The sequence below is a fragment of the Urtica dioica genome, chromosome 3 (assembly GCF_054948205.1).
Source record: "Urtica dioica subsp. dioica isolate 48M chromosome 3, U.dioica_male_clone48M_v1_H2, whole genome shotgun sequence".
NCBI classification, from domain to species: Eukaryota; Viridiplantae; Streptophyta; class Magnoliopsida; order Rosales; family Urticaceae; genus Urtica; species Urtica dioica.
Genome location: NC_142758.1, coordinates 41,992,007 through 42,016,875, shown reverse-complemented (window position 1 = coordinate 42,016,875; position 24,869 = coordinate 41,992,007). Strand labels below are relative to the sequence as shown.

The 24,869-nt window shown below is 38.1% G+C and overlaps 4 protein-coding genes, 1 non-coding gene and 1 pseudogene across 5 annotated transcripts; 2 read left to right on the top strand and 4 right to left on the bottom strand.

The window, feature by feature from the left end:
* TRNAT-AGU (transfer RNA threonine (anticodon AGU)) lies at positions 1 to 74 on the bottom strand. The gene has a single exon. It is a non-coding gene; the product is annotated as a tRNA-Thr (tRNA).
* A 3,971-nt stretch (positions 75 to 4,045) lies between these two features.
* LOC149402871 (pentatricopeptide repeat-containing protein At2g20540 pseudogene) lies at positions 4,046 to 5,967 on the top strand (annotated as a pseudogene).
* A 109-nt stretch (positions 5,968 to 6,076) lies between these two features.
* LOC149402870 (uncharacterized) lies at positions 6,077 to 8,955 on the bottom strand. Its single transcript, XM_089609161.1, has 11 exons — positions 8,684 to 8,955; positions 8,441 to 8,588; positions 8,207 to 8,278; positions 7,920 to 7,991; positions 7,757 to 7,828; positions 7,527 to 7,670; positions 7,361 to 7,441; positions 7,181 to 7,252; positions 6,987 to 7,058; positions 6,729 to 6,800; positions 6,077 to 6,638 (listed from the first exon to the last, which is right to left on the bottom strand). Exons 1-11 carry the CDS (start codon positions 8,775 to 8,777, stop codon positions 6,548 to 6,550), a joined length of 990 nt encoding a protein of 329 aa, XP_089465287.1. The 5' UTR covers positions 8,778 to 8,955; the 3' UTR covers positions 6,077 to 6,547.
* A 3,055-nt stretch (positions 8,956 to 12,010) lies between these two features.
* CLE10 (CLAVATA3/ESR-RELATED 10) lies at positions 12,011 to 12,400 on the bottom strand. Its single transcript, XM_089608548.1, has one exon. The coding sequence runs from the start codon at positions 12,398 to 12,400 to the stop codon at positions 12,011 to 12,013; it is 390 nt and encodes a 129-aa protein (XP_089464674.1).
* A 6,619-nt stretch (positions 12,401 to 19,019) lies between these two features.
* LOC149402868 (putative inactive purple acid phosphatase 2) lies at positions 19,020 to 22,153 on the top strand. The gene is made up of 2 exons (XM_089609343.1): positions 19,020 to 19,823; positions 20,673 to 22,153. Exons 1-2 carry the CDS (start codon positions 19,137 to 19,139, stop codon positions 21,912 to 21,914), a joined length of 1,929 nt encoding a protein of 642 aa, XP_089465469.1. The 5' UTR covers positions 19,020 to 19,136; the 3' UTR covers positions 21,915 to 22,153.
* Positions 22,154 to 22,754: 601 nt separating this feature from the next.
* On the bottom strand, positions 22,755 to 24,650 carry SNAP30 (soluble N-ethylmaleimide-sensitive factor adaptor protein 30). Its single transcript, XM_089610135.1, has 6 exons — positions 24,378 to 24,650; positions 23,745 to 24,202; positions 23,563 to 23,656; positions 23,326 to 23,456; positions 23,143 to 23,240; positions 22,755 to 23,044 (listed from the first exon to the last, which is right to left on the bottom strand). The coding sequence occupies exons 2-6, from the start codon at positions 24,171 to 24,173 to the stop codon at positions 22,945 to 22,947; spliced, it is 852 nt and encodes a 283-aa protein (XP_089466261.1). The 5' UTR covers positions 24,174 to 24,202; positions 24,378 to 24,650; the 3' UTR covers positions 22,755 to 22,944.
* Positions 24,651 to 24,869: the final 219 nt, after the last annotated feature.

The window sequence follows — 24,869 nt, the reverse complement described above, 5'->3', positions numbered from 1 at the left end:
TGCTCTCGTTGAGAGTTGAACTCAAGACCTCCCGCTTACTAAACGGGTGCTCTAACCAACTGAGCTACGAGAGCTGGCTATGATGAATAAAATACTTATTTAATATATATTTATTTTTAGGGTAATTTAGCAAAATAGCCAAATCAAACATTTAACATTGCTAAATAGCCAAGGTTTTGTAAATACTAAGTAAATGGCCAGATATCATTTAAGACACTTCTACATTTACTAAAAAGCTCAGGCATTTCCCGCCCATAAGCTCACGGTTTACTTAAAAAAAAAAAAAAAAAAAAAGAATTAACGTGTAAACGAAAATGGAGGAAGTAATAACTGCAATTAATTATCGATTATCTCTCCACCAATATTCAATCTGCCATTAAGAAAAAAATCTCTCCCAAATATATTTTCAAAATATCTCCTCTCTCCGACGAACAGGAACTCCATTGGCGACAACCGACGAACTGGAACGATTTTTCAGACAACCGACGAACCATTTACTGGAACGACGAACAGTAAATGTGTGTAAATATTAAGTACTATTATATTTGGATATCTGGTAGAGTTTATTTACGCATATTTACTGCAGAATTTTTCGTAGCCTTAACTTATTTACATATATAAAATGTAAGTATGTATTAACAAATGTGCACTAATTTCAGGGCATAACCACTTAACTCACCATGGCAAGAACAAAAACTCCAGCTATCAAAAGTAACGTACCATGTGATTTCCCTTTCAAAAATGTGCCATCCACCGAAATAACAGGCCTACAATACTGGAATCCATGGACCGAAGCCCCAAGAGCCAAGAAAAAATATTTGAATGACTTAGGATAAACTCTGTAACACAGTATGAACCTGTGTAAATATAGAAACAGTAAATCAGTTATGATATATTAACTGCCAAAGATGTAAATCAATGTAAATACAAATACAATGCTACATACATTTCCAGAAAATATCAAAGCCAGAGAGTGATACTTAAAAATCGAAAATACCTGGATTCTATATTTCTGGCCGAAAATAACAGATATAATATATAAAAAGAAACAAATAAATTACAACTTCCACGTCCATTTAGTTCCTAAAATAAAGGGAATCATAAATTGACTAAATCATGTTCACACCTATATCAGGAAAACAATTCAAAAATTTTCGGGAAAAAATTTAATCCGAAAATTCAAATATATAATTCAAAATTCAAACGCACATGGGCAATTTTCGGAAATAAAAAAACCTATTATTGGGCCACGTCATCAGCATGGCTATTTACTTAGTATTTACAAAACCTTGGCTATTTAGCAATGTTAAAGGTTTGATTTGGTTATTTTGCTAATTTTTTGTTATTTTTATTTCTCAAATTTTTTCCTTTTTACTGATTATTATTTTCATCTTTAGGGATACTTTTGTACCAGAAACGACGATAATAAATGACCAAGGATAAATTCATCAATACCGTACCGTTAGTATACTATAAAATACTATAATTAATAGATAAATTTATAAAAATTCCAATATAATTAGAAAATTAATCATATTTATATTTTTAGATTGATATATATCCAATTTTTAGTAAATATTTGATAAATAGCCACAATGATTACGATTTAGCGTGTGGATGATTTACGGTTTTCAGGTTTGTTTTTCTGATTTTGTAAATACATTTAGTAAATATTATTTTTATGGCTATTTACCAAATATTTACTAAATGTTGGCTAATTGCAAATCATACATGTAAATGTGATTATATATCTATTGGCCGTATTGATAATACATATAATTAGGTAACTACCTATATTGACACTTTCATTTTAACTAGGTATAATGCCACAAACATGATGTGTTATTCTTGATTTGCCATTTTATTGAAATAAAAATGTGGGTATTTACGTTAATTTACGCGTATAAATACATGTGCGTGATCATTTACTTAGTATTTACGAAAGATTGTTTATATAACAATGTAAAAGTGTAAATATGACTATATATTTAATGGACCATTAACGATTAGTGATTTGTATCTTTAAATAAGATTCAGATAAAAATAAGGAGGAGGCTATCAATAAATATACATTTTTAATAATAAAATAATATATATATATATATATATATATATAATTGAAAAATGATTAGGTAAATCATGATAAATTATAATTTTTTTTAGGGAGTAAATTATAAGAGCATCTCCAACCATGATGCAAAATTTTGATCTAAAATGCATCTTTGCATCAGTAAGCAGTGTTTTTCCACTTCAACCTATCTCTATTTTACATCTCTTTAAAAAATATTTTGGGTATATTCTTTCCCACTTGAATTTTCTTAAAATTACAGTTTACTATACTACTTTTATATTTAACAAATTTGCCCAAAATAATTATTTTTTCATATCACCAAATTTGTATATGTGATTTAATTTTATGTATAAAAACACATGAAATAAAATTTGGCTCTATTACATCAAACATGCCAATTTATTAATTGACAAGAAAGTACATAAACCAAATCATTACATTTTAATAATAAAAAGATACACGCCAAAACAAAATACATAAACCAAAACACTACATTTAAGAAGTTGAATATTATTCCCACAAATGATCTATCAGTGCATCACGTAATGAAAAATGTGCATCTTTATCTCTAATTTGTCGATATCTGCTCATAAATTGTTGAAACCGTATGTCTTCATCTACCACCATTTCTACTTCAGGAGGTGGTCCGATCACTTCTTCAATTGGGGCATGTAAATCACGCTCGTCTTCAATTATCATGTTATGCAAAATAATGCACGTTGTCATTATATCATGCAATACGATCAGCAACTTCACGATCTTCATTGAATCGATATACGATCATTGAATCGAGGGATTTCAGCGAAGTAGTCGTCGAACAAATAAATGGTTGGATGTTTTGTTGGTTGGAGGGTTTGTTATTTCTATTAATTAAATTAAGTATCAATTGGTGTGAAATATCAAACTCTTCCAAATCAATGGTGGAGATGGTGTAATCATCATCATCATCGGAGGAGGATGAATCTTGATTCATTTTCTAGAGAAGGAAATGGAGAGATATAATGATTAAGAGCGAATGGTGGAGTGAAAATGAGATATGTTTATGAGGTGTAGCTACCTAGTTTTATAATAGCATTTATGGATAAGAAAATCCAATCCAACATTGCTATCTTAAGATAAGAAAATCCAATCTAATGGCTGGGATTCATTTGTCTACTTTGCATTGAATGATCATATGAGCCATCAGACAATAATTCAGGAAAGAGATAAGAAAATCCAATCAGACGGTGGAAAAAGAGATAATGAAATCCAATCTAACGGCCGGAATTCATTTGTCTAGTTTGCATTGAATGATCATGAGCCATCATAAAATAATTCAGGAAAGAGATAAAAAAAAAAAAATCCAATCAGACGGTGGAAAAAGAGATAAGAAAATCTAATCTAATGGCCGGGATTCATTTGCCCAGTTTGCATTGATAATTTTTTTTTGTCTTTGATATTTTTATTTCAATAGTCTATGTAGTGTATTGTGGTTTGATTGTAGTAGTTTTTTTTTTTAATGCCTTTGTTATATTTATTTCAATTATCTATGTAGTATTGTGGTTTTTTTTATATAAGAAAGAATTGTGGGTTAATTGTAGTATTTTTTTTGTTAATGTATGAGTTGTATTTAAATTGAAGTATTTTAGAATATATATTTAATAATTTAAACAGTTTTATTAAATTATATACATAAAGGACAAAATTTTAACTATAAATTCAAATAGGATCAATAATAGAATTATTAAAAGTTTTGGTATTAAAAAAAGTTTATACATCTATGAATAGTGATGATCTATATTTGGATCATCGAAATAAGATGCAAATAACAAATAAATAAATAAAAAATAAGATGCAAATATAGAGAGTGCATCAAATTATAGATATGGTTGGAGTGAAATCTCACTGATGCAAAATGCATCACATTGGAGATGTCAGAGACCTTGCTCCATAAATTCGAGTCCGTCTTTTTTTTTTTTTTTTGAAAAGGATTCGAGTCCATCTTCTCTTTCTCTCCTTTTTTTTTTTCAACATATTCGATTCTGGGGTTTCTTCTCGACACATTTTCTCTTTTTTTTTTTTCCTTTTCATTTTTTTAAGGGGATTTTTCTTTTCATTTTCCTCGTATAAAAATTACACATACTTATGTGAATGACTCTCATCAATGTCAGCACACTCTGCGACTACCAGATGTCTCTCACTCTTGGAGAAATGCAAAACCATGGAACACCTGAAACAAGCACACTCTCTGCTCTTCACAGTCGGTCTCGGATCCAACAAATTCGCTCTGAGCAGAGTCTTGGCCTTTTGCTCAGACCCACGAAGAGGAAGCCATTCCTACGCCTGGAATCTCTTCCGACACATCCAAAATCCCACCATCTGCATATGGAACACCATGTTCAAGGCTTTCTTGCTCCACAATCAACTCGCCCAAACCGTCAACTTATACAGAGAGATGCTGAGAATCGGCACGGTGGTTTGCGATAATTACACGATCCCGTACGTCTTGAAGGCTTGCGCTAGGCTTCAGAGCTCTCTCCATGGCCAGTCTGTTCATGGGCAAGGGTTGAAATCGGGTCTGGAGTTCGACATTTTCGTGGGGAACTCTCTGCTTGCCATGTACGTTGAGTTTCGGGATATGGAAAGTGCGGGGAAGGTGTTCGACGAAATGCCTGAATTGAGTTTGGTCTCCTGGACGATTATGATCTCCGGGTACGGAAAAGTCGGCGAGGTTGAGAGAGCCAGGCTATTCTTCGACGTGGCTCCGGCGAGAGATAAGGCGGTTTGGGGAGCGATGATATCTGGGTATGTTCAAAATGCCTGTTTCAAGGAAGCTCTCTCGTTGTTCCGATCGATGCAATCGGAGACGGATATCGAGCCCGACGAGGCTGTTTTCGCGAGCGCTCTTTGCGCCTGCGCTCATCTCGGGGGACTGAAACTCGGGATCTGGATCCACCGTCGGATGGATCGGCTAGGGCTGTCGAGGGCCGTCCGATCCGGGACCGGGCTGATCGACATGTACGCAAAGTGCGGAGACTTGGACTCGGCCGAGAAGATCTTCCGCGAGATGCCGATCAAGGACACGGCGTGCTGGAACGCGATGATCTCGGCTTTGGCCGCGCACGGCCGCGGAGGATCCGCGCTCAAGCTTTTCGGCGAGATGGAAAATTCCAGCGTGGGGCCCGATGACGTCACTTTCATCGCGGTTTATTCCGCGTGTAGCCACGCGGGCTTGATATCCGAGGGCTTGAGGGTGTTGGAGAGGATGCGTAGAGTGTACGGGATCGAGCCAAAGAGCGAGCACTACGGGTGTATAGTCGATCTTCTGGGCCGGGCGGGGCTATTGGAAGAGGCGAAACGAGTGGCTGAGATCGAGCCGTCGAAGGACGAGTCGTGTTGGAGGGCCTTTCTCGGGGCTTGCATGAAGCACGGGCGGGGCGGTCTGGCGGGGATTGCGTCGGAGAGGCTTTTGGGGCGCTCGGAATATTGCGAGAGCGGGTCTTATGTTTTGCTATCGAATCTGTACGCGATTTCCGGGGAAGTGGGCGGTGCCGGTAGAATGAGGACTCTGATGAGGAGCAGGGATGTGGAGAAGGTTCCGGGGTGTAGCTCTGTCGAGATCTTCGGGGCTGTTCATGAGTTTGTCGCCGGAGAGAAAGATTCGCCGGAACTTGGACGAAATTTACTCTGTTTTGCAAAAGATCAATAAACACTTCTAGCTACTTTACTCCTTTTTTTTAGAGTTAAAAGTGAAGATTCAGTTGCCGAATATTGGTCGACGGTGTCGTTCAACGGAAATGCCAGCGGTCAAGGAAAGCGCCTGCAAATTAATTTTTTTTTAAAATGCCTATATCAAATATTTACCGGAGTTTCTGAAATTTCACCGGTTTCAAGAGCAATTTCTTGGTTAGTGGAAAGAAAGAAAACGGAATTTCAAATATTCTGCAAAATGTAGAAGAAAACAAACCTGCAAAAATCAGAACGAAAGTAAATATATCAACTTTGAATTGGACGAAGGACAACAACTGACAACGAAAAACTCAATTACTTTTTATGGCATTTAACTCCTTGGTGAATTATTTTTTGAAAAAAAAAAAAATTGAAAAATATCCAACCCTTAAACGTGCAAAACCCGAGTAATTTTACTGCAAGTCCTTCACCAATACCACTTCTTGATTGTTGCTATCTAGACTTCTGTTAGCAATAAGCTAATCATAGAGAATTTTCAAGTCACTAAAAATGACTACTATAACTTATAAGCCGATGGCTATGTTTATATTGGCCATCAGGCCAATGAGTTTTTTCCAGGACTTCCTCTATATTTATACAGTTAAACCTTATCGAACTGGAATCACAAACCTATAACAGTTCATTAATAGAATGATTTTAACCACGAAGACGAGTAAAATTTTACATTTCTTTACCAAGGATAGAACGCTAAGCTCAATTACAAGCTTACGTGCCAAAAAAAAAAAAAAAAAAAAAGTGGTACGGAAACTAAACAAGAAAATCAGTGTCAGTGAGTTCCAGAACTTTGTGAGAGCCAATTGGTTTCACACCTGAACGGAACGAGTTTCCTTCAATGTACCTACAAGAAAGAGATCACCAGATATAAATCTATCCATAATTCCCTGCAAAATTCAAGTGCTCTAATTGCCTCAAGTTGACCGACACTCACATTTCCTTCAAGAATGGGTGCTTGTAGAAGGCATCAGGAATTCTTCCAGTAAACTGGTTGTGATCCAAGTACCTTAAGAAAAAAATTCAGGTAGCGGTCATATTTTCTGAACTAAAAAATTACACACAGGAATATAGCATGTAGACCCAAACTACACATAAAACATGATAAATGAAGTCAGTTCTTCTGAATGATTCCAAAAAGAAGAAACTGATGAGAATATTCCTAAAACATACCACTTACAAACAAGAAACTTACAAATACGTTAATTTGGGAATACGACCAATCTCAGATGGTATTATCCCGGACATCTTATTGTAGGATAGGTACCTGTAGCCCCCAAAAAAGCAAATGAATCCAATAATTATCTCAAATCTAAAAGGATGATTTATTTAACTTTTATTTTCCTTTTGCTTATTCTTTCTTTCTTGCGGATGGCATAAAGAACTTACAAAATTTCCAAATTCGTCAAGTTTGAAAGCTGTGATGGAATTCCTCCGGTAAAGTAGTTGTTATTTAAGTAACTGCACGCCATAGAAAGAAAAAAAAAATTACTTGAAATTAGTCCTCAATGATAAGGAATAAACGCAAGTGATCGGTAGTGAAACTGGATTGGATGGAATTGAAAATACAGGTTGCGAAGAGCCGGGAAGCAGCCCTCAACGCGAATGAGCTCTCTTATCGTACCCACCAAGTGATTGTTACCCACATCCCTGACAGTACACAGAGAGACTTTAGTATTCGGGTATGAAATTCTTTCAAAGTCTAAAATGAGTGCGCAAAGGGATTTATGTTTACAAGTGTTGCAATTTCGGTAGCGTGCCCAATTCTGCTGGAATTCGCCCAATCAAACGATTTTCGTGCAGATAAAGATAGCGTAGCTCGGGAAGGTTAGCAAGCTCCTTGGGAATCTCTCCCTTGAAATTGTTGAAACTCAAGTATCTGAAGAAATAAGCACATAGCTTTATAGAATCCAAAATACACACGACAAGCGATTATATCATATGAGAAAAAGGTAACTAACTCACAAATGGGTTAAACTCTTCAGCTCGCCGATTTCGGGAGGAATCACATCTTGCATCTTATTCCACCTCAAATTACTGGGAACACGACCACATCGGTAAATAATAGAACGAAACAAACTAAAGCCCTGTTGCATAAATTAGTGACACCGAAATAATATTCACATACAGTATCTTGAGACGCTTCAACCGTCCGATTTGAGCTGGAATCGGTCCCGTCAACTTGTTGTTATGAAGATCCCTGTCGCAGAGCAAAATAACACTCATCGTCATGATCGGTTCCAAGTAATAAGCTACTTAAGACAACTACACAATGTGTAAGATTCTCTTCACTTTGGGCTATGTAGAAATACATCAACGGACATTTCCCAAAATACTTGGGAATCTAATAACTGTGGTCGTTATTGGAAAAATAAACAAGCGTAGATCAAAGCAAAGATTTTGCAAATGTCTTACAGCCTAGTGAGATCCAATAGATTCGTAACTGCCGTTGGAAAAGGACCGACAATTGACACAGCATAAACTTCCCTGCAATGCCGAAAAGAAAAGAAAAAACAATCAACAAAAATATTCAGAACCTTCATTTTTCTTCTGCTTCTTAACATCGTTGCCAAATTCAGACAATCCAATCCGACAAAGAAGGAATTTTGTTTTTGTTTTTCAAGAAATCCGAGCTTCGGAAGTGCTTACAATTCGGTGACGACGCGATAATCGCCCTGGGTGGAGCAAGTGACGCCGGACCACGGCTGAATATCGCCGTCGCCGCAAGGATCGTCGCCGACCCAGGCGTAAACGACTCTCCATCCGAGCGAGGCCTTTATCTCGTTCAAAGCTTTTACTGCAAATTAGAAAAAGTAAAAACGAAACCCTAGAAATGAGTGGATAGCAACAGAAACGACGACGGAGAGAACAGGAGATCGACGAGAAACCGACCGTCGCGTTTGAGGGTTTTGGCGGCATGAAAGAGAGGCAGAGCGGCGAAGATGATCAGGCAGAGCAACGAGAGAGAGGGAGATCGAACCGCCATTGTTGAGATCCTCTCAGATCTGTGTGGGTTTTGGGATCTCTGCGAGTGTGAGTGTGAATTCGAGCTCTCAGTGGCTACTCAACAAAACGCGTAAATGCGAAACATGGAATTGGATTTTTTTTCTTCTTGTCTGTCTGTTTTAGTCGGTACTCGGTACCTCCAAATAAAAAAAATATAAAGGAAGTTGTTTTAAAATGACCCTGGATTATTACATTTTTCAGCTTCTAGCCACAAATTTTTTCCGTAACTTTGAAGTTAAAAAAAAAATTATTATTATATTATTTTTTAAAATTTGCTTCGACTAGGCCTAAGCCTAGGCCATTTCTTGCACCTAAAATCAAAATTTGTTAGTAAAATAAAATGGAACTACCAATGTAAAATCCTCCTAAAAAATTCATCAATGACCCGACCCACGATTCATCATTGAAAAGGGGTCTTATTCAGGGGCAGAGCTATTTTGGGTTAAAAAATGGCAAATGCCCTCTTAAACTATCAAAAATTGTAATTTTTACTAAAAAAAAAAAAAAAAAAAAAAAAAAAATTAACGTTTTTTTTATATTTTTTTACTCAAATTTATATGATTTTTTCAAATTTGCCTCCTATATTTTTTTTTAAAAATTTGCCCCCTCTCTCTCCCTACTTTAGTTTTTAGCTCCAACACTGGTCCTACATCATCGACGAGCTCTGCCAAACCAATGATCATCCTTCATCAAAAAGAGCTTTAGCTCACTCAACATAAAGTCTATGACATGTTATCTCAACGAAGTCATCGTCAATAATGTGGATGTTGTCGTAGTCAAGATGAACACGATTTAAGTATTCTACGATGCTTATTGTTCCAAAAATACTCGAACAAAGTCCTTTCCTCTTGAGCTACCAAAGAAATCGTACCTTTTTAACCCGATTTTGTCGAAACCCTTGCCATTCGCTATGGGGGGTCAGAGACCTTGGTCTTAGGAATAGTTTCACGGATAAGATGATTATTATGATTATTTTGTAACTGTTACTTGATAAAATAAATAAATAAATAGACATTTTTATCATCTAATTTGAACCTTTGTCTCTTTTGTTTGGTAATAATATTCGTCAAATTCGTAGTCTTATCATAACTCTTCGGTCATCAATGGAATCTTATTCCGGTCAATTTATATGACTCTTTTGTAACTTAATCCATATCCTTTCTATCTATGTTAACTTTTAACTATTTAAATCGTACATGCTAAGTTCACAGATATAAATAAAATCACGTATATGTTACATGAGAAAACCAAAATCCGTTATTTTATACACATATTTAAACGAAAAATGAAATCTCAAATTTTGATATACTTTTTTCCTCAAACTTTTCTCAACCAAAAAAAAAAAATAAAGAAATAAATAAAAAAATGTATTTTTGTTCCCGTTTGATTTTTCAAATTCTAAACGTACTCTTAAGAAAATTGATTCTCATATAATTTCTATCACATTGGCTTGTCTTCTAATTCAGCATATCTCATTTACCTATTTTCTTTATAAATCCATGTTTACATCGGACCACACTGAAGTTGAACATAAAATTCTCATTTATCATTGCTCTAAATTTGACAAACTAATACAAAGGATTTGTATCTGTGTTGCAACGTGTGTGGGTCTCACGCAAATTATTGTCACATAGATTAATATGATCAATAAATTCAACTTTAATACCATTTTCCAACACCAATTATAATTAATAAGGTGGTTAAAAGAAGTTATAATTAATATATGAATTTAATTATATACTTAAATCCGATCGACCGCTTCTCAAAAAGAAAAGAAAAAAAATCCGATCCGCCTAGTTTTTGTTTTTTCTAGAAGCAAGCAAAGAGGTTCGATTTCTTAGATGAAGGATTAATTAAGGTCATATATGTAAACATATTTAAAACTATATTTCCTAAAATCATAGCTATTCCATTGTTGGAGAGTGACGGTGCAAGTTCAATCTATATGCGGATTTCACTAACCTTAGCATTAAATTCTTAACGTCGCTCTCGCTATTTTCAGGGCAAAAATTTGTCTAATTTTAAAATCCCAAGGATTAATTAGACGTAAATTTCTCTTTTACAATACAAACCCGGTCAGACTATTCTTTTTTTATTCCAAATTTTGTCTACAAAGTCCATGCTGTAGTTCCAATAACAAAAGCAATTTCCATTTCCATCTCATCTCATTTTCTCTTTATTTGTAGTGAATTATCCGATACAGGTAAATCAACAAACAGCTAGTTAATGAATAAATTAAAAGCGTCCCATTGTATCAGAAAAGGCAATCACTTATAGCACTGCTTTTATATTTTAGCGTGCGCATAATTTCTAAGCCAGAGTCACTATCTGTATATCATATGTAATAGATTTAGATAATTTAGTCAAAATTACATATTCTTGGTTTTTCTATGTTGGAATTAAAAAAAACACACACACAGAGAATGTTACAGGACTGCATTGCAAAACAAAGAGAACGAAACAAAAAAAAAAAAAAAGAGATACTGTCGAATTAACTTGTATTAAATATTTGCGTAACTTGTGAATTTGAACTTCACAACGATTACTACAATACACGAGTCCACGACATCTCATATTTAATGCAGATTGCAAAACGACTCAACATACATGAGTAGTGCGCATAAGGAAAAGTCCACCTTGTCCTCCTTAATAAATTATTAAGAAAGAAAGAAGAAGATATCTTATTTTTAGCTACTGAATATTTTTGGCGATCGATTAACTGCTACAAATTTATTAAACTCATGGGTTTCCTTTGAATTAAGCTAAACCCAAAATGTACCAAAATTCGCAAAAACTGAACACAACTTAAAGAAAGGACAAAATTCAATTAAAATTATGAAAAAATAGCGAATCCCATTTCCATATATTGACTGCATGGATTTGGGACTAAAAAAACAAGCATGAAAATATCAATGTAGCCCTAGCTAGATATACGTATATATATATATATCAAAATTAAATAGTACAATTTCAAGAAGATATATATCATACTAAACACCACGTCAACTATATATATTATCTATACTATATATATGTATATATATATATATATATATATATGTATATCGCTCTCTCTTGGCATCTGCTTCAGCACTTGGAATGTAAGCAAAGATTGCCAAGAAACCCCCCAAAAAACGACATAGACATAAAATAATAGCGAATGTAACAATTTCTCACTTTAGATCTTCTTCTTCTTGGTCTTGATATATAAGTTTAGTTGTGAAGAGGGTTTGGCCCAGAAGGAACGAGCCTCTTTTCGACGCCGTATCTCGGGTCGATCTCCGACGGTGGCGGCGGCGGCGGCGGCGGTGGAGATATCAGATGAGGCCGGTGGTTGCTGTGTGGGCTGATTCCGTGGAACCGTTCGCACAGAGAACGAGTTTTCTCGTGAGAGAACGAGTCGCAAGGCCGTTGGTGGTGATGATTGTGGTTGTTTCTTGAAAACGACGTCGTTCTTGTCGTTGGGTTGGAGAGACAACGACACGTTCTTGATGACGAAGCTACGAGGAGAAAGACTAGAAGTAGAGCCACGTGGATGTTTGGTACTGGCCGGAATCGACGATCGGTTCTTCTGGTATTGGGTGAAGAAAGAGAGTTCTTCATTGTGTGTGATTTTTAGAGAGAGAGAGAGAGAGAGAGAGCGGGAAAAAGGGGGTTTTGGGTATAATAGAAAATGGAGAAATGAGAGTTGTGTTAGCTAGTTAGAGAAAAACGAAAAATAAAAATAAGAAAAATGAAAAAGAAAGGAAGAGCATTAATGCGAAGCGAGAGACACATGAACGAATAGAATAGAGAGAGGTTATAATTGGTCATTACAGTTTATCACAAATATTGGCATCGAGTGGTCGGCAAAGTACTATTTCGAAAATAAAAGAGTGTCACGTATTTGTTGAAGTGTAATTCAAGGAAGTCAAATCACCACCTCTATTATTTTTATTCTTTTCATTTCCACCTGATATATATATACATACGATATATATACATAAGATATATATATATATATATATATATATATTATGGACCACCTGAAATATTTTAAATGTTTATACATTTAATATCCATAAATTTTCACACTTTCACTATATGTACAATAATATTTGAAATACCATTATGAAATCAAAGTTTACCGTACTTGCTCGACTTGATCTTTTTTTTTTTTAAAGGGATCATCTTAGACTAGACTTTCTAAAAATAGAGTAATTTAACTTAATGACAAAATAAATTATATTTAAAAACTCTAACGAGTTTTTAAAAAATGAGAGATCTCGTTCTTCTTGTTTAAATTAATATTTTTATAGTCGTCTTGCAAAAATTCAGCCACGTTTGCGCTTTCTTGCTGTTCTCTGTAATTAGTCATCGAGTTTGTGAATTCAACACTTATTTCACTATTATGGCTGTATTTTTTTACTCTAATTGGCTAGTTTTATTTTACTTAATTTGCTGCTTCGACGAGTTATCATTGTATTTGTTTGCTGCTTTGACGAACTATACATTTCTCGATTAATAGTCATTTTGGTCATTAACTTGGATTTTATTTTACACGTTGAGCACTACTATGATCAGGGACGGAGCCAGTTATAAAATTTCATAAAATTTAGGGGGCTAGGTGAATTTCTATAGGGGAATTAGCATGAAATGTTTATGCGTAAAATGACAAAAAAATAACAAAAATTAAAAAAAAAATTCGGTGGGGATTTTAAGACCATTAAGCCAAAACTAATTATGTCCATGAATATGTTTTAAACCCGGATATAACACTATGCATATTTTATATAGTAAGGTAAAAGTAAACCCTTGAGCGGAGAGTGTAGACAATGTGTTCTTTTTAGTTTCCATTGCATCGATCAAATGATGTTCCCAACTATTTAAGCTTGATTTTGTGTCATTTTTGGTGAAGCTTTTGATCACTTGTGTTTGGTCAATTTACCTCTTGAAGATTAAAGAGTTGTCATTGTGATAGTGACAATAGGAACTAGAATGATAGAACAAGGTATATTTGCCTGATTGCAATACGTTCGTTCATCATTTAAAACAACTTCCAGAAACGACTATTTGACTCATAGTTAGAGGTTGCTTTTAGTACCAGCAGCTTTATAAATGAAATATATATTACAACTTGTCACAATACACACGACAACTACACATACACACACACACACCAAAAAAAAAAAAAAAGGGGACATTTCCTTAACTAGGACTAAATTAAGGGACATTTCCATTTTCCTATTTTTTTCAAAAATTTACCAAACTAGGACTAATAAAAAAAAAAAATCGTTTTTTCGATGGGATGAGCGGGAAAATAGAAAGAGTTAGAAAAAATAAGAGATTTTATTGGGAAAGATTGTAGGTTGGTAATTAGTATGATGGTATAATAGGAAGATTTTTGTGTATCTCTCATTTGACTTTTATTTGACCGGTCCTAGTTTGGTAAATTTTTGAAAAAAATAGGAAAATGGAATTTTGCCTTAATTTAGTCCTACTTTTGGCAATTTTCCAAAAAAAAATAGTCACGGGCTCACGGCTTTTGAATTGATGATTTGGACTCCACATAACAGGCCTAGTCCATTTCTCTGGCCCGTTTAAAACGATTTGGGCTTTTGATTTTAATCTCTAGATTTATTTACATGACGTTGAATTGACGCTACAAAGTGATCTCTCTCTCCCTCTCTTTTTTTTTTTGATTTTTTTTTTTTTTTTGGTTCTTTAGCTTTCACGTACTTTAGGATAAAAGTCCTTCTCTATTCTTGTTACAAAACTTGACATTTATTTTTCTCCCATTGCTTGTTTGCTTGTCATCTCAGCAAAAGCAGATGAGCCATATTTTTGGTCAAAAAGTTGCATATCTACCTAAAATACAGTCAAGTCTATTACTATGTATCCATGGCCGCTTAATATGATTTGTTAAAGAAGCCATTATATTCTTTTGCAAGTATATTTTCAATGTTTAGTTGTTGGAAAATTACGAATCTATATCTAATAGCTAGGGAGATATGAATTACATGAACATGAGCATAAACGAGTGACGTCGATCTTATTACAGCGATGTTCAGAGAGGAGGACGCTGCGGCGATCCTGAGCATTCCGTGTGGTGGTGAGGGTACTCCTGACGTGCGTCGCTGGCATTTCACTGAGAACGGAGAGTACTCCGTCAAGAGCGGCTTCCGTGTCGCGATGGAGAGAGCCAGTACTCCGGTCGCCAGCTCTTCAGATCCGACGGTGATGGAGAAGTGGTGGACGAAGTTCTGGCAGCTGAGAGTTCCTCCTAAGGTGAAACTCTTCTTTTGGCGAGTCTGTTTAGGCCAGATCCCGGCCAGAGCAGTCTTAGCCAAGAAGAGGATCACCTCTGACGACAGCTGCCCTGTCTGTCAGGAGGCGAGAGAGACTGTTTTCCACGCGTTTTGGGGTTGCAGGTGGAGCAGGAGAGTCTGGAAAGAGGTGGGCTTCGGCCACATTCTTCCGCCTTTCAGAGACGGCGATGTTTTCGACGCTATCCTCAGAGCGACGGAGACCCTCGAGGTTCGTTTCCATGAGCTTTTCATTACCATTATTTGGGAACTTTGGAACCACAGGAACAATGTCTTGGCCGGGAGATCAGTTTGGAGCCAGCCACAGCTAGTCCAGTGGACGGTGAGCTTCCTCGAGGAGTACAGAGCGGCTATGGTTGAGGAGACTCCGACGAGCACGAGGGTGACTACGACCCCCAGATGGACCTCCCCTAGGGACGGGACCCTCTCGATTAACGTCGACGCGACACTCGCTCGCGACCGTGGAGGCTTCAGTGTCGGTTGTATAGTTCGAGACCACACCGGAGAGGTGATCGCCTCGCAGATGCTTTTCCTGGCTAGGGGGTTCTCCCCCTAGCTTGCGGAAGCGTATGCTGTCCTCCAGGGCATAGAGCTAGTTCGCAGCGTCGGTGGCAGGAGAGCGGAGATCCAGTCGGACTGCTTGGGGGTGGTGAGGATGATCGATGAGGGCGTGACGCCTGCGACTGAGCTTGGGACGATCCTGCACCGCATCTCCAGAGAGGTGAGGGAGCTTGAGGTTTTTCGCATTATGCATATTTCTCGTCTTTGTAATGTTGCAGCGCATAATCTAGCGCGCTATGCGGTTAACCATCACTCGTCCTCGACCTGGCTGGGTTTAGTCCCGCCTTGTTCGGAAGAGGCCATCAGGGCCGATGATCGCGCGTTGAGGTCTCGCACGGCCTCCTAGGGCCCTGTTTGTTTGAGTTTATTTCTGTTTTCTTTACCGTTGGTTTCTGTTTCATTCTTATCTTTGTAACCACGGTTTTCCTCCGCCATACGTGAGGGCATTTATGATATTTCGTGGCACCGACCACGTTTCCTCAAAAAAAAAAAATCATTTAGTTCATCTTGGTTCACATATACTCTGACAGTTTGGGATTTCTTATGTGTTCTATCTTTGTTTTATTTATGTTTTTTATTGAGAAGTTTTGTATATTCGTAATTATAGTTTTCTCAATAATTAAGATATAGTGACTATCTAGTTTCCGAACTCTATTATCAAACGGATAACACATAGAAAATGAGGGGAATAATTTAATTTTATATTATAATACAAAAAATAGCTATTGATGAGGACATCAAAAGTGAAGAAGAAAGTCCATAGCTTCAATAACATTATTTTGGACGTTTAAGTTATTTATTTCTTTTTGGTATGTTTTGTTTTGTTTTTGTTTTTGTTTTTTTGTTTTTTTTTTGTTCTTGTCATTCTTTAAGTCTGTACGTAACCTCTCGTGCATTTATTCGAATTTTTCAATTAACCTCATGGGATAATATTTTGAGGTTTTATTTTGTTAATTAATTTGTGGTTGTTAGAATATGTATGATGTTTTTAGGGAAAGTTATCTTCTCTATACATAATTTTGTAAGCTCAAGTATGTGGACATATTTGAAAGAAATAAAAAGTGCGTTTGTGTGTTTGGAGAAGATTCTCTTAGTTCTAGAATTTATAAAAAGTTACGCTCGAAATACTTGTGGCGTTCGTCCGATTCATCGACGAGGATTCCGCAATCTATTGTGGTACCATTCGATCCATCTCAATTCAAAAGTTTCAAATACGAAAACTTTGTCTATATCCGAACTTTCCGATAGACGGTCCGTTAAAATATGAACTCCAATAAATCCATCTGGTGAGTTCATATCAAGTGATATAAGAGGTTAGTTCTATCAAGGTTTAATTTTACTTCTATTTTTATTTCTTTTAATTTTGGTTTGTATTCTTCTTCTTCTTCTTCTTCTTCTTCTTCTTCTTCTTCTTTTTTTATATTAAACAATTCTAGAAGAAATAAAACTCCCGAAAAATAAAGAGAAAAGAAAAAGAAAACAAAAAAGAGAAAAAGAAAAAAAAAATGTTTCACGACTGAAACAACGACGACTGACTATGGAATTTTGATTTTCTCTGAGGTTTGATTGAAGATATGAATGAGAGATTCATCATCCTCGAAGAACCAATCCTACGACCTTCCGCACCACCACAAATTCCACCATCGCAACTTCCACCACCACGAACTCTTAACCCAATGACACGAGAGACTGTCAATATCCCGATGAGCCCGGGAGCGGTGACCAATGCAAACACCATTTTGCAAGACTATCAGTGTCGAAAAAAAAATTTAATACATACATATTGATTAATACTATTATTAATATATACGATTAATAAAAATACTATTATTAATATATACATATTGATTAATAAAAATTTAAAACATCCTCTCTCTCTCTCTCTCTCTCTCTCTTGAACATACATAGAAAAATGATTGCTTATAAAAAAAACACCTTAACACTTCGAATTAATGACTCCATTTTTTTGTTTAATTATCCTTGAAAAATTATATTGTTCGTCTGTTTGTGTTTTAAAAAAAACAAAGAGAGAGTAAATTATATAAAATATTTAATTTTAATATTAAAAATAATTTAAAAAATGAAAATATGATTTAAATATTTATTTTTAATATTAATAATGATAAAAAAAATGAAAATATAATTTTACCCTTACATTCTGTTAAATATTTGACGGAAAACATGTTTTGAAACAAACAAAAAAGGTAGGATAGAGTTTGTTACATGTGCTATAGTTTAGGGAACAAAGATGAAAATTATGTCATATTATTATTACAGTATCGATTCACTCAGAGTTCATCCTAGAAATCGGGTCGGAAGCACACGAAAGGAAGGGCTTCCTTGTGCTCATTGTGACTCACGAAAATTTCCATGTACAGACAAGCACAAAAGCGGCAGCAGGCGTTTCGACAGGTGTCGGAAATGGCATGAAGCTTGTCGGAAGTCACGGGCAGGCGATTGAGCCGTTGGGGGAAAAAATGAACGTTGGAGAAAAAAGTGGATGTTGGAGAAGAAAATGAATGTTGGAGAAAATTTTTACCGTTTTTTACACTTTCATCCCTATTTCATTTTACACTATAGTCGTTTTGCCAGAGGCAGAACTTCATCTCCAAGATCGTCACCACAGCCCCCAACCACTCAAGATACGTCTAAACTCGACGAGATCGCGCTATACACCTCTCAACAATTTGCCTCCATGAATCAAGACGACCTCAACTTGCTGACATGGTGACAGCAACACAAAAACATGTTTCCGATCTTATCCAAGATGGCTCGAGATGTGCATTCGATCCCGGTTTCAGTAGTGTCGTTCGAGTACGCATTTAGTAGCTCGGGTCGTATTATTGATGATCGATGGCAGAGTTTGAAATCCGAAATGGTCGAGACACCTACCGTTCAAGAAACATTTGTGAACATTGATTTTGTTGATAATTTTGATATAAACTTTCAAATTATAACTATTGTAAAGTTATTAATAAATATAAAATTCATTTTAGATATTAGTATATTCTTTTAAAATTTGAGTCTTTTTAATTTATTATTTAAATTTGATTTTTTAATTAATTAATAAAAATTAACGAAAATGATAATTTCTATTAAACAATAGAAGGTACCACATTACTTCACGAAAATATCAGTTATATTAAGCAAGCAATGTAAGACACCTAATTGGAAATGACATTTATATAATCGTCCATAGTTGTCAGAATACAAAGCTCCAAATACATCTTAACTAGTAATATCACAAATATGTCTTAAAAAACACATAGAAAATAAATATTACGCCCAAATTATAGAGAATCTAAACAATAATCCCGTACATAAATAAAATACTAAAAAACCTCCAAAACCTCATTAAGACAATGTTACACGTCAAATAAAAAATAATGGAAAGAAGTCCATCAACCACCATATTCACAGATTCCCCTTGAACGAAGAGCCTCTCTCACTCGTCGACTGCACGGTAAGCAACCATGGTCCTCCTCCTCTGCCTCCTCTTCTTCTCTCTCCTCGCCGCCTCGACGGAGCAGAAAGTCACGATCAGTCTGAACACCACAACTCTGTCCAGATCAGGCGACTCCGTGCAGATCCAATGGTCAGGAATCGCCGACCCCTCCGACCTCGACTGGCTGGGAATCTACTCTCCCCCGAACTCCACCCACGACGACTTCATCGGCTACCTCTTCCTATCCTCCTCCGCCACGTGGCAGTCCGGGTCGGGTCAAATCTCCCTCCCGTTGACCGACCTGAGGTCCGAGTACGCCTTCCGAATCTTCCGGTGGACTCGATCGGAGGTCAACCCGAAGAAGATGGACCACGATAAGAACCCGCTCCCCGGGACGGCCCGGCTCGCCGCGGAATCGGGTCGAGTCGGATTTAGGGCTGGTCGAGGGCCGAGTCAGATCCACGTGGCGTACACGGGGAGGGAGGACGAGATGAGGGTCATGTTCGTGACGGAGGACGGAGGGGAGAGGCGCGTGAGGTACGGGGAGCGCGTGGACGCGGTGGGGGAGTTGGAGGCGGTGGCGCGCGTGAGGAGGTACGAGAGGGAGGATATGTGCCACGCGCCGGCGAACGAGAGCGTGGGGTGGAGAGATCCGGGGTTTATTCACGACGCTGTTATGACTGGTTTGAAGAAAGGAGTCATGTACTACTATCAGGTCAGCTTCTATGATCTCTCTCTCTCTATCGCTTAATTTTAGGATAAAAATCAGGAGTCTTGAAGTAATTTCATTTCCTCGTCTTGTTTGAGTGTTGGATTTTTTTATTTTTTTTTTAAAGGATAAATACATTGATAAATGGCGAGGAAAATCAAAATCTAACGAAATTCACGTTTTACTTATGCTGACACTTTTTTTTATTTTCCAGTTTTTATCGTTGTTTTTTTTCCATCAAATTTTCTATACACGTCCAAGCAAAAAAGAGGAAATAACAAGAAAATTTCAGTTTTCTTCTTTCAAATTTTTCAATTTTGATTTTGACGCCAATTTTCCTTGTTACTTTCGCATTTCCCTTCAAATTCTCAATTTTTTATTTTTTATTTTTTTATAGAGAATCCAGTTGTTCCAAACCAAGCCATTTAAGTTTGAATCAAAATGAAGAGTTATTGGGTTCTTATCAGTGTTTAGGTTTAAAGTTCGAATCTTTACACTAGTCCGATGCATTTAACTCCTTAGGTTCACAGTTTTTACAGCTGGGACTCTTGCTAGTTCCTTTTCTATTACAGATTTAGTAGTACGTACTCTTGCTAGTTTTGATTTTGACTCTCATTTTCCTTCAAATTTTCATATTCCTTGAAATTCTAGTTTTTCCTTGGTAGAATAAACCAAGCATTGATTATCAATTTTATGTAGTATTTTGGGTTCTTATGATTGTTTTGGCTTAAAGTTTGAATCTTTACACTAGTTCGGCACATTTATCTCCTTAGGTTCGGTTTCTATGGTAGATAGATATTATTATTAGCCCCTGAGGAAAAAAAAAAAAAAACTCATTTGGAGAAATGAAAACAGGTGGGAAGCGATTCGGGCGGGTGGAGCGAGACGCAGAGCTTCGCGAATCCGGACTTCGAGTCGTCGGACGAGATAACGGCGTTCATGTTCGGCGACATGGGCGTGGCGACCCCGTACCGGACCTTCATCCGGACCCAGGACGAGAGCCTCTCCACCGTCAAGTGGATCCTCCGAGACGTCCGAGGCCTCGGGAGCGGAAAAGCGTCGATGGTGTCCCACATCGGCGACATCAGCTACGCCCGCGGCTACGCCTGGGTGTGGGACGAGTTCTTCCGCCAGGTGGAGCCCATCGCGTCCCGCGTCCCCTACCACGTCTGCGTCGGCAACCACGAGTACGACTGGCCCGCCCAGCCCTGGCGCCCCGAGTGGGCCCGCCCCATCTACGGGAGGGACTCCGGCGGCGAGTGCGGCATCCCTTACTCCCTCCGCTTCCACATGCCCGAGCCCGCCGGCGCGCGGGCCCCGCCCACCCGGAACCTCTACTACTCCCTCGACCTCGGCCCGGTCCACTTCGTCTACTTCTCCACCGAGACCGACTTCCTCCCGGGGAGCGAGCAGCGCGAGTTCCTCGTCCGCGACCTGGGCTCGGTCGACCGGACGAGGCGCCCCTTCGTGGTGGTCCAGGGCCACCGCCCGATGTACACCACGAGCAGCAACCTCAGGGACGCCCCGTTCACGACCCGCCTCAGAGAGAGCCTCGAGCCCGTTTTCGTCGAGAATCGCGTCACTCTGGCCCTCTGGGGCCACGTCCACCGCTACGAGCGGTTCTGCCCGATGAGCAACTTCACTTGCGGCGAGGGGCTCCCGGTTCACGCGGTGATCGGGATGGCCGGGCAGGACTGGCAGCCGATATGGGAGCCGAGGCCCGACCATCCCGACCTTCCCATCTTCCCTCAGCCCGAGCGGTCCGTGTACCGCGGAGGGGAATTCGGGTACACCCGGCTCGTCGCCACCCGGGAAAAGCTCACCTTCTCGTACGTCGGGAACCACGACGGTGAGGTCCACGACCAGGTCGTGATCCTCGCTTCGGGGCGAGTCGTCAATGGAGACGAAGATATCGTTGGTGATGGTGATGGTGACGAGGCCGAGGAGGTTGAGTCGACTTTCCCCGTGTTTGTTAAGATAGGGAGTCTTTTGCTGATTGGGGCTTTCTTGGGGTATGTTATTGGGTACCTCTCGCACGCGAGGAAGAGGTCGGCTCCGGCGAATAATTGGACTCCGGTGAAGAGCGAGGAGACCTGAAAATACCTACACTGGTTCTACAAAAAGTTTCAAATATGTATATTTAGCAACAAAGGTTCTGGGTATTGATTCACATGATATGATGAGCAGAACTGAGTGTTCGAGTGTGTTTAGAAAGCAAGGCAGTTGTAAATATAAATATACACGGGTTTACTATATTGCATGGGATTTTGTAGTTACACAACTTAAAACGTGTCATTTTTTTCTTCTTTTCAAATAAAGGCACCTCATTGCTTCCCTTTTTGTTTTTGTAATTCGCCAGGATTTCCCTCAATTGTTAGAAGTAAACTTTTCTAAATTCTCTTCGCCTATTAAAGGACAGTCAAAAGTGTTTTAGATACTCGTATTAGATCTAGACAGACTATTTCAGATCATTGCGTCTAATCTTTCTCTAGTTTGAGCAAATCAATAATAACCCACAACCTAATGGCTCTATGACTCTGACAGGTCTGGTTCATCCTGTTGTTGTCTCTATCTATACCAATAGCATAAGAATGGCAAATCACCACCAGTGAGAGAGAATAATTGGTAACCATCATTCAGACTTACCAGGGCCGGCCCAAACTCACCGGGGGCTCTAGGCGATTCCATATTTTGGAGCCCTATAATACTAATAAAAATTTAAATTTTCAGGGTAAAAAATGCAAATTTTTTAGAAAATGGGCCAAAAGTGTAATTTTTTAGGGTAAAAAATGTAAATTTTCTTAAAAATAGGCAAAAAGTGTAAAATAATTTTTTTTTGGCCCAACCCAATTGGGGGCCCAAGGCACAAGCCTTGCCCGCCTTAGGTCAGAGCCGGCCTTGAGACTTACTATAAAACACAAGAATTTCATTAGCCTTCTCTGTGAGTAATACATCATCCAAAGGTCCTTCATTCTATGAGTAAACAAATACAAAACTCAAAACATTGAGTTTTAACGAAATAAAAGTGATATTGAAAATACAATTGCTAGATTGCTGGGTAAATCTTGTTCAGTAATCTGTGCAAAAAAAAAAAAAAAAAACCGCCGAATCAAATGTGAACGAATCCTCACTTCCCAAGCAACCGGCGCGTGCGCTGATTGGCACCTTTCACTCGAGAGTTAAGCTCGTCCACGTCATCAGAGAGATGATCCATTGCCTTGTTCTGCCTGCAAAAATTTCCAGAATCGCCTTTAAACAATAAACAAAAAAACCGGATAAAAGTGCGAATAAAAGCACAATGCTCAATATAAGAAAATATATTAACCTATTGAGTTCATTCCCCATATCAACAGCCATGCTTTTCAAGTCACCCAGAATGTTGCTCAGATCGGAAAAAGCATCGTCTTGCTTTTCCTTCTCAACCTGATAGTCAACTGATATACATGAAAAAATCCAGAGGAAAAAAAAAAAACCCATCCACAAAAAAAAAAAAAAAAAAAAAATCAACCTGAACTTTCTGCATGAAACCATTAGGCTCAGGGGTCGGTGTCCGATTAGCCGACCTTCCTTTCGGCACCGGAGCTAGACCCAACTTTTGCCTCTCCTCCAAGCTGTTCTCGCTTCTCCTCGGAACAGTATCTGCAAAACAAAACCAACTCTCAAATCTTTTTTCCGAGTATTGTGATAGTTGAGCAAGTATGTGATTATTCAATATGGGAGTACAAAAAAAAAAAAAAAATAGAACCTGGTGTTGTAAGAGGCCCATTGATTTCCCGAGTCTTCTTCGGCTTCCATGTCTTGGAAAACATCCCACCAAGATTGTTCAGAAGTTTCTCGCCCTGTTCTTGACAACCACAATCAAACATTATGCTACAGAATATTCTAACTAGGGAAAAAAAAATTAATAAAAATTTCGTAAAAACTAACCCGACTTAGATCCTTGTCGATATCAACGGCCATCGCGTGGGTCCTTGTGATCTGCTCGCCCTGATGATTTAGCATCTCGAGAGTCCTCGTCGCGTCTTGTCTGATATCTTCGGCGATCCTCAGACAGCCATTGACGCACTTCGTTGTCTCTTCGGCCTTGTATGCCGCGTAGCTCTCGAGCTCCTGAACGCTCTGGCTCTCCAACCCACCCGAGTCCCGAAACCCGTTCTTATACTTCTCCCTCTTGAGGTCGTCCTCGAACTCCGGCGGAACCAGCATCGGCTCCGAGGAGGTTCTTCGCGAGGGATTTAGCGCGTTCTTGGGCTCGTCGTCGTCGAATGGGTTTGTGCTGTGGGAGATTGTGAATCCCGGGTCTACTGATTTCTGTTTGAAGATTCCAGTCGCCGGGGATTTCATGAACCCGAACATTTTGAAACGAGGATCAAGAAGAGTTGTTCCTGTGTAAAAAAAAAAAAAATTCAATTTTTTTTTATTATTTCTTTCTTTGGTCATGTGAAAAGAGGAATTTAAAGTTAACAGAATTCGCCGATGAACTCAACCAAGGAAGCGAAACCGAAACCCAAAAAATTCAAGAACAACAGAAACAAATCAAGAAAGATCATGAGTGGAGACCTGCGAATGGCGAGAGCTTGATCAAAACAGAGAACTCGGAAGCATGACGATACAATGAAAAAAACTTAGATTAATTTTTTTTTTCTTGGAACAGGGATTTCGAGAAGAAAGAAATGAGAACAGTTTGTTTGGGAAAGGAGAAAAAGAAGATCGAAAGGGAAATAGATCGTATTAACGAGAGGAGCCGCGTAAATGAAGAGGATTTTGTAGCGCTCTCTCTCTCAAATCGGTCTATGAATCAGCTTTTGGATTTTGGATTCTATTCCATTTATGACCGTTGGGATTTTATTGCTATATATGATTTATGATTTAATATATATATATGTTCAGACAATTAGACGCTCGGGCATACCAGGTCCGCTTCAGATTGGGCGTGAGAGTTGGCGAGGCCCATTAGAGAATTAAATGGGGATTGAACCTGATGATCTTTTAAGAGGATTGGACATAAATTTGAACATGGAAAATAATGCATATCTACCCTGTATTTAAGTA